This window comes from Linepithema humile, chromosome 3, assembly GCF_040581485.1.
Source record: "Linepithema humile isolate Giens D197 chromosome 3, Lhum_UNIL_v1.0, whole genome shotgun sequence".
NCBI classification, from domain to species: domain Eukaryota; kingdom Metazoa; phylum Arthropoda; class Insecta; order Hymenoptera; family Formicidae; genus Linepithema; species Linepithema humile.
Window position 1 is genome coordinate 18888479 of NC_090130.1, and position 10378 is coordinate 18898856.

A 10378-nucleotide genomic window follows, 5' to 3' on the forward strand; every position below is an offset into this window, starting at 1 on the left:
CACTTTAAGATCGAAAAAAATTTTTTTTATGAAGAATACTATTATTTTTTATATACACTATCTTTATTCGTCTCCACAACACGTTATATATACATTTTACGACCGATGCTAATATATAAATGTAATTAATATATACATCAAAACTGCGAGCTGACAGGTCTGAGCGCCGCCATGTTAGAAAATGTTGATGACGCTGACCAATAAGACACGAGCGACATACATCTCAACGCGACATACATCCTAGCGAGATGATTTTCTAGATTTCTCGACTTTGAATGCGTATATTTATTTTTATAAAGCACACAGAGCAAAAACAAGCAGACTTTTCTTATGTAATTTGGGTATGCGCTATCGATTGAGCCTATTGCCAACTCAATCGGCCCAGCCGTTATCGAGATCCGATAATCTCGGCTCGTCTCAACTTTCGGGCTCGCGTAAAGATACACGGTCGGTCTTGCGCTACGCGTGAACTTGGCGCGAGACACTACCGTGTCTCTTGATACATACTAGGCATGAGATATTACCGCGTGTTTTAATAATTGTTAGCAAGATTTGACTGACGTATCAATATTTACATTAAAATAAAAAATCATGCGTCTTCTTTTCGTCCTGTATTCTACTTTTTGACAGAAAGGTTCTTGTATCGTATTTAGTTATACGCGTCCAGTCACTTCAAACGAACACAATGTCACTCATAACTAAAGAACATATATGGGAATATTATATAAATCTGACAAATTTTAAAGCACAGTGCAAATATTGTGAAATTAAATATAATTATATAGATGATAAACGATTTAAAAAACATGTAAAAAAGCACCATGACAAAATTTGGGAATACAAAGAAGAGAGAAAACTAAGTAAATGGCCATGGATGAACTTCAAGTATTCAAATCAATTACTTTTATATTGTATTATCTGTGATGCAAATATTCTGTCCACAACTAAATCTGAAGATTTAGAAGATCACTTAAAAACGCATTCTAAAAAAGAATGGAAGAATCATATACTTTTTAGTTGGACATGGAAAAATTGGACACAACAAAATGATTTTGTGGTGAAATGTAATATTTGTCACGTCAAAATAAATTTTTATATTCATTATCATCTGGATTCTCATATAAGAAAGACACATTCGGACAAATTAAAAAATACGCAAGAAACACATGACCCAGTTGATTCATCAGAACGTGTTTCATTACTTGAAACAAATATAACTTTTATGCCACTAAATATTGCAACTAAACAAAATATATGGGAATATTATACATATAATGCTGACGGATTTTGAAGCACAGTGCAAGTTTTGTGAAAATAAATATAATTATATAGATAATGGAAACTTTATACGTCATATAGCAAAACTCCATGAAGAAATTTGGAAATACGAAGTAGGGGGAAAACTAAAAAAACGGCCTGGATGTATTTCAAGTATTCAAACCAATTATTTTCACAATGTATTATCTGTGATTCAAAAGTTCTATCCACATCTAAATTTGTAGGAGATCATTTGAATTTGCATTCTAAAGAACAACAGAACAGCCATACATTTCAAAGTTGGACAGAAAAATATTGGATACAAAGAAATGATTTTGTGGTGGAGTGTAATATTTGTTACGACAATTTACCTCTTTCTATTCAAAAATGTCTAGATTCTCGTATAAAAGAGACGCATTCAGACAAATTAAAAAATACGCAAGAAACACATGACCGAGTTGGTTCATCAGATCGCATTTCATTACATAAAACGGACACAACGTTTATGTCACTAAAGGATTGTTACGTATTGTTAAAGAGATGTCCACCTTATAATCTTTACATATAAAAAATACATAAAAAATTTTAGTCTTGAAGAAAAATATTCATATTTCAAAAATTATAGATGTATCAGGCTCTGATGATTGTTAAAATCAATAAATTTGAAAGGAGCGTAAAGAGCCAACAGCCAGATATTCGTGCGAAGGTTATCGTGTATTAATTTATAACCATTGAACAATACATTAAAAAACAAACGTTTCAGCCTGTCATCAGGCCTTTATCAATGTTATTACAAAAATCAATCAATACGCAACGCAAAAATTAAATACAAAAAACGAAGTAAGTTGACATAATTAATCGAAGAGTAGTTAAAACCACGTTAAACTGTAATAAAAAAAAGCCAAATGAGAAATTCCCGTTACAAATTGAGCGCAAACAGAAAAAAGAAACAATTTTTACATACTTGTGTTAAACATAGTAGAAAGCTCATCCACACAAGATGGAACGAGGTAGAAGAAAAATCTTAGAACCATATAAAATGATGGTTGAAACCTCAATGTACATGATAGAATAATGACAAATTCAAGCGATGAAAGATTAGTGAGAGGGCGGTGGAGAAGGGGGGACGGAAAGAAAAAGGAGTATGGAGGGGAGAGTATAAGTATCTAGGAGGGGAAGACAGGAATTAATATATGAAAAGAAAAACGATACAATTATAACGGGGGAAACAAATTAATAATGGGGAGATAAGAGTCCGGTAATCGTTCTGTGTCATTTTGATTGTTCAAGCCTGCACGTTGTCTTTTAATAAACACCATTTCGGATATCAATCTCTTTCCATAAGAAGGTTCTCCGTCCAGAATTCTCACATTGTCCCAGTCAAAATCGTGAGAAAAATCCAATTTATGTTTGGATATAACAGAGAGGGAACAGCTCTTTTTTATGTCATTCTTGTGTTCTTTAATTCTAGTATTAAGCTGTCTTTTTGTCTGACCCACGTAAGTTTTCTCACAATCTCGACATGATATCATGTATACAACCTGACAATGTGAAAATTTATTCAAACTGTCTTTGCCCGTCCGTATGAATTGTGTTAGATTGTTAGGAATTGAACATGATAATTTTAAATTGAAGCTTCTGGCTATGGAGTTAAAATCTTTGTAAACCGAAGGAATGTAAGGAATAGTAAAAAAAGTTTTGAAGTCATTATTGTCATCAATATTGTTTGAACAATTACTAATTAAATTAATGTCACTAGATTTTTTATGAATTAAAAACTTAAGCCTATTATGTATAGTCGAAAAAATAAAATTGATAGGAAAACAGTTATTAAGTACGATATTGATTGCCATTGTAAAATTTTTGTTATGAAATTCAGGATGAGAAAGTAAAAAAATCCTGTCCGTTAAACTTATAATGGTCCCTTTTTTGTGCGATATCGGATGGTGGGAATGATAATTTAATAGTCTACCTGAAGAAGAAGGTTTCTGGAACCAGTCAAATGTGATAGTGTTATTTTTCACAATCAGAGTTAAATCGAGGAAATTAATGCGATTGTCCAAACCAACTTCCACAGTAAACTTTAGTCTCTCATGGTAGAAATTAAAAACGTCACTGATAAAATTTATGGAATTGTTAGGTGCAGTTAAAATGATATCGTCCACATAACGGTAATAAAAAGGTAACCTAAAAGGTAGTCTATCTAACGCACTGACTTCAAGGTCCTGTAGTACCAAGTCAGCAATCAATGGAAATAAAGGAGAGCCCATGGGGGTGCCATAAGTTTGTTTGTAAATTTTGTTGTTAAAATTAAAAAAAGTGAAGCTCAATATCAAGCGGATGCCCTTCAGAAATTCATTAAGAGGGATGGAAGTATTTGGGGAAATTGAAACCCATCTGTTAGAAATGCTGTCAATAGCTAATTCTATGGGGATGTTCGTAAACATGGATACAACATCTAAGGAAATAATTTGAAAATCGTCCCCATAGACAATAATGACTTCAAGACTTTTTTTACTATTCCTTACATTCCTTCGGTTTACAAAGATTTTAACTCCATAGCCAGAAGCTTCAATTTAAAATTATCATGTTCAATTCCTAACAATCTAACACAATTCATACGGACGGGCAAAGACAGTTTGAATAAATTTTCACATTGTCAGGTTGTATACATGATATCATGTCGAGATTGTAAGAAAACTTACGTGGGTCAGACAAAAAGACAGCTTAATACTAGAATTAAAGAACACAAGAATGACATAAAAAAGAGCTGTTCCCCTTCTGTTATATCCAAACATAAATTGGATTTTTCTCACGATTTTGACTGAGACAATGTGAGAATTCTGGACGGAGAACCTTCTTATGGAAAGAGATTGATATCTGAAATGGTGTTTATTAAAAGACAACGTGCAGGCTTGAACAATCAAAATGACACAGAACGATTACCGGACTCTTATCTCCCCATTATTAATTTGTTTCCTTCCGTTATAATTGTATCGCTTTTCTTTTCATATATTAATTCCTGTCTTCCCCTCCTAGATACTTATACCCTCCCCTCCATACTCCTTTTTCTTTCCGTCCCCCCTTCTCCACCGCCCTCTCACTAATCTTTCATCGCTTGAATTTGTCGTTATTCTATCATGTACATTGAGGTTTCAACCATCATTTTATATGGTTCTAAGATTTTTCTTCTACCTCGTTCTATCTTGTGTGGATGAGCTTTCTACTATGTTTAACACAAGTATGTAAAAATTGTTTCTTTTTTCTGTTTGCGCTCAATTTGTAACGGGAATTTCTCATTTGGCTTTTTTTTATTACAGTTTAACGTGGTTTTAACTACTCTTCGATTAATTATGTCAACTTACTTCGTTTTTTGTATTTAATTTTTGCGTTGCGTATTGATTGATTTTTGTAATAACATTGATAAAGGCCTGATGACAGGCTGAAACGTTTGTTTTTTAATGTATTGTTCAATGGTTATAAATTAATACACGATAACCTTCGCACGAATATCTGGCTGTTGGCTCTTTACGCTCCTTTCAAATTTATTGATTCATATTTCAACTCATTAGCGCGAAATGCATTATTTGTGATGAGAACATTTTATTTTTATCTAAAAATTTAGAAGATTATTTACGCTCGCATTCTAAAGAACAATTAAAAAACATACATTTCAGAGTTGACTATATACGAAGGTACATACCAAATTCACGATTGAAGTAAAATGTAATATTTGTCATAGAAGCATCTCTGTTGCTATTAGAACGCATTTCAATGACCATATTAAAGATGAACGTCATTTGGCAAGCCAACTAAACTGAAAAAAATTGTGTAAGTTTTATTGATATTATTTTTAATATTAGTATATATAATTAATTTTTCACCGTTTTCAAATTGCGTTTAATGTATTAGAAATATACAATATATTGATCACAGCAAAACTAGACAACTTTTTTTCTCATGTGAATGTTATAATTGTTTATATAGATTCATCCTTCCCTAGAAGGTGACATGATAGAAATGCATATGATGATAACGGCGTCCAAGTACCAATCAGCAATAATGGCAGTCTTGATTTTGACTATTTTAGTTTACTAAAAGATATATTTAAGAAAAGTGGCGTAATATAGATCTGACGTATAATTATTTGTTTCATGTTATAAAATTATAAATATGATTATAAATCTATGTATCTATATATCTATAGATATACAGGGTGTCTGGCAATAATCGCCCCACCGGTCATATACAGGTAGAGGAGGTCAAATCGAGTAGAAAAGTCCTTTACCATTTTTTGATTTTTGTAATAAGTACTAAGTAATTAACGAAAAAAGATTGGTGAATCCGTGCAAGTAAAGCGCGCGCAGCGAGAAGGACATCCCACTGCTATGCGATCACTAGGCGCGCGATGAAGCGTTGGGAGGAGCACTCTACAAATGACAATGGCAACATACGAGCGGCGCGTAACGCTAGATCCTTGTGTCCTAGTGATCGCGTAGCAGTGGGACGTCCTTCTCACCGCGCGCGCTTTACTCGCGCGGATTCGCCGATCTTTTTTCGTTAATTACTCAGTACTTATTATGAAAATTAAAAAATGGTAAAGGACTTTTCTACTCGATTTGACCTCCTCTACCTGTATATGACCGGTGGGGCGATTATTGCCAGACACCCTGTATTTATGTATCTATATATCTATATTTTATAGTAAACAAGATTACATTTTTTAATATATTTACTATAATATTGAATTTTATTATGTTCTTATGTTTTAAATTTATAAACTAATCAGTTTTATTCGTTATCACGATCTGCGAAATGTTATGCTTTAATAGCACATTGATACATTGTCATGGCAAAACTAGTGCGTCCGTTAGAATAGTGAAGGTCAACTCTATAAGGTCATGTGCTATAATTTTTCGATACAACTGCAATATAAATTATGTATTTAATAGAAAATTAATTAGTATATATTAGAAAGGTAATAGAAATAAATTGTGAAGAAACAGAGAGGGATATTCGCTAAAATAATTATTATTCCGTTTTTTACGTATATAAATTCATGTACAGTTTTCTCTAAATATATCCAAAGCTTATTTTTTAACGTCTACATTTACGTCGAACGTTCTTCGTATCATATTAATATTTTATATTCTCTAGAATGAGTATTGTAAATGAGATGAGTGTTGCGACGTGAACTAGCCTCGGAATCACGCCAGATGCGAGGGAGCACGCGCAATGGAAATCGATAACCGCGGTACTCCACGATCTTCGGGAGTTAGGTAACTTACGCGGCGTCGGCAGTAAATGCACGACTCGGTAACTCGCGGTATCGGCGATAAATGCTCGATTCGGTAACTCACGGTATCGGAAATAAATGCTCGATTCGGTAACTCGCGGTACTCCACGCTCGTCGGGAGCAAGGTAACTCGCGAAATCGGCAATAACTGCACGATTCGGTAACTCGCGGTACTCCACGCTCGTCGGAAGCAAGATAACTCGCGAAATCGGCAATAACTGCACGATTCGGTAACTCGCGGTACTCCACAAAATTCGGGAGCAAGGTAACTCACGCGATATCAGTAACCGGAAATGGGCGCCAGGTGCGAGTAATCGCACCGCGGTATCGGTAACTTCAACAGTTCTCTAAAATGCTCGGCCGCTCCCCGCTCAGTATATGGCAGAGGGGCGCAGTTCTTTGATTTAACGTTAGATATCTGGAGTGAGAGGCGAACACAAGGACAACTCAATAATTAGAATTTAACAATGATGTATTTCAGTGATTCGGTTACAAGGTTAAAGATGCGTATATCGTTCGGCCTGAGCCGATACTGCGGAAATAGTTTGACACGGTAGTAAGACCATTCGCCCAATCAATCGGTAACAAGAATAAAGTTCGATAACTACATGAAATCTCGGAAACGCGATCACGATAATTCGCAGCTGATCCGACGATATCCAGCAAAACAAATAACTTATCTTACAACCATCCGACGCGGCCGATGAAGGCCAAATAAATACTCTTTGAACGACGGTAGCCTAACGGCCAGAAATGAGATGTCGCGGAACGGCTATTTTTCGCGGGCTTTTACGTTTCTCGCCGAGACGCTAACTTTGCGGTAACAGCAATCTCGCGGAGAACGTTCCCGAACCAAAATCCGCTCGCGGATATTCACCCACGGTATTTCCGGTACGGTGATAACGCGACAAAATGGTAACCAAACGGTATCGCAAGAAAGACGGTAGCAATCGGTATCTTCAAAAGAAACGGTAACGGAAAGACGGTAGCAATCGGTATCTTCAAAAAGAAACGGTAACGGAAAGACGGTACGGTAACAAAACGAACGGCAAACGAAACGGCAACGAGAAGAGACTGTCGGCGCTTAATTCACGCAAGACGGAGAGACTTTTACGCGATATCCGGAGCCGGCTGGACATGCGGTAATTGAGCGTCAATACGCGCTCACGGTATCAAAAATCTCGGTTAGTTGTGTGAGAGACACTAAATACAAAACAGACTCACGCTACCAGCCATAACCGGACGGAACTCTACGGCTACCCGAGAGGCGGCTTACATCGAGCTGACGTCTTCGGCGTCTTCGGCATCGTTGGGCTGAGTCCTCGTGTTCGTCCTCACGCACTTGCGGCACACCGAACAGTGACAATCCTCGGCTTTGCACGTAGGTTCCTCTCATCTCGCGTCGCCTTCCTGCGCATCCTGCCGATTTTCCAAAAAGGGGGCCCCTGAGAACCGCCCATAGTTCATCCAGGGCGCCCCCCCCCCCTCCCCGCTTTCTGTGGTTTCCTCAAATCCTTCGGCCGATAATGTGTTAATGAGTCGATGTTCCCGGAAGAGACTGGTTAGGCTGGCCGGGCCATACTCCGGTCCTTCCGGGTGCAGCATCTTCGGAGTTCTCGAAGCCGTCTGCAGCCGGGCGAGGTCCGCTGCTGCGTTTCTCTGCGCTTCTTTGAGTTTGTGGCTAAAACCAAAGCGGAGTTAGTCGATAGGGCTTGGATGGCGGAGGCGACGGAATCGCAGTACTTGACCTTTTGCTGTGGGGTCACTAACGCGTGACACCCGTCGATGATCCTCCGGCGTCCGGTCTCCATGGCGATGCCGAATTTTCGCCCTGAGGCACAAAATACGCAACGCCGCCCGCACGGGGTCTCGTCTTACAACTTAAACAATATTAACGATATAAAACGGGAATGACAATATAAACAACGCGCAAAGATTGTGGAGTCTCGCGGGTTGCTCTCTCCACGCGAGGAGCAACACCAGGACTCTTTGCTCCCTCGGCCGGGCTATCGCCCTTGTGACGGCGCTCGAAAAGCGTCACGTCACAACATGAACATTGACGATAGGTTAGAAGTAAATTCTGAAAACATAGATTATAGAGAGAAAGATGAAGATTTTACAAGAACCAAAAATATTAGCGATGAGGATGATAATGATGAAGATTATGATAATCGCGATTCATTCATTAACTCTTTGGCTATCTTCTATCTCAAACTTGAATGTGAATATTTTATTTCGGAAAGTACTATTTAATATATTGTTGAGGAGCTGAAGACTCTAACTGTACATGAGCAGGAAAGGGTTAAGAGGAGATTAAAAAAGCATTTGCAAAAGGAAGGCATATCTTTCTCACAGGTGAATAAAATTCTAAAAGATGTTTTTTCAGACAATTCATGCTCTACTAACTTTAAAGAACTGCAAACTATTTACTCGCGAAAAGAGTTTTACAAGTCACATTTTTATTTTGTGTGGCCTAAGAAGAAGTCCCTATCAAAAGGTGAATTCTTCCATTTTGTGCCTATTTCAGAGACTTTAAAGGCATTATTTCATGATAAGTCTCTGGATTTCAATATTAGTGCACCTGTACAATATGAGGATGGTCTGTTCAAAGACTTTACAGATGGTAGTGCTTTTAGAACTAGTAAATTTTTCAAAGAGAATCCAAATGGATTGCGTCTAATACTATATCAAGATGGCTTTGAAGTTGTGACACCTATTGGGCCTGCAAAGGGCCATCACAAACTTGTAGGTGTGTATCTTGCCATTGGAAACCTTTCTGATTATGTTCGATTTCAAAAGAATTCCATCTACCTTGTGGCATTGTGCAAAAAGAAAAATTTTGATCATCAAGCTGTATATGGTGAAATAGTGGAGGATTTAAAAATAATTGAGAGTGTTGGGATAAATGTTCCTGGCCATGACACTGTCAAGGGTTTACTTGTCTTTATTACAGGAGACAACTTAGGAAGTCACACATTAGGCGGGTTTGTCGACAACTTTAGTAGATCAATTTACTTCTGCCGATACTGTGATTTGAACAGATATGCATTTTTTGATGAAGATGGTGAATGCAAAACTTTTGAAAGGAGGACGGTTGATTCGTACAGAAACTGTCTAACAAAAGTAAAAGTTAATGCTGAAACGAAGGAAATTACCCTCTACCATGGTATTAAATTCAATTCTGTCTTTAATGATCTGCTATACTACCACGTATGTAATGCTGGTCTCCCACCTTGCTTAGGACATGATTTGATGGAAGGTGTAATCACATATGATGTAGCACTTTTTATTAACTACTTGATTAATCATGGTTGGTTTACACTCAGTGAGTTAAATGAATTGATTGACAACTTCCCGTACTCAAGTGAAGATCGAAGGGATAAACCACCCCACTTGAAATCAAATGCTGAAAAAGTAAGGGGTGGTGCATGGCAGATCTGGACATTTCTGAGATTGTTTCCTTTGATAATAATTAATCATATAGAAGATAAGGACAACGAAGTGTGGCAATGCCTACTTCTATTGACAGAGATCGTTGAAATTGTATGTGCACCAGTTTTACATGTCTCACATTTACCATATTTGCAGACATTAATTCAAAACTATCTCATAACGAGAAGGGAACTTTTCCCTGATGTACCACTCCGTCCTAAGCATCACTACATGTCACACTATCCAGAACTTATTACTATTTATGGACCACTTATAAAAGTATGGACGATGAGATTTGAGAGCAAACATACATTTTTCAAGCGTGCCTTGAAATCATGTCGTAATTTCAAGAATATAACCTACACGCTCAGCACAAAGCACGAATTTCTGTAG

General features: G+C 37.0%; 1 protein-coding gene across 1 annotated transcript; it reads left to right on the forward strand.

Annotated features, from left to right (window-relative positions):
- Nucleotides 1-8602: 8602 nt before the first annotated feature.
- Nucleotides 8603-10378, forward strand: LOC136999027 (uncharacterized). The gene is made up of 2 exons (XM_067352423.1): nucleotides 8603-8774; nucleotides 8940-10378. The coding sequence occupies exons 1-2, from the start codon at nucleotides 8603-8605 to the stop codon at nucleotides 10376-10378; spliced, it is 1611 nt and encodes a 536-aa protein (XP_067208524.1).

Bases quoted from the DNA above. Each gene is read 5' to 3' on its own strand.
- LOC136999027 (XM_067352423.1), top strand. From the start codon at position 8,603: ATGAACATTGACGATAGGTTAGAAGTAAATTCTGAAAACATAGATTAT. The intron at 8,775-8,939 runs GTGAATATTTTA...ATGTTTTTTCAG, and splicing joins CTTCTATCTCAAACTTGAAT to ACAATTCATGCTCTACTAAC.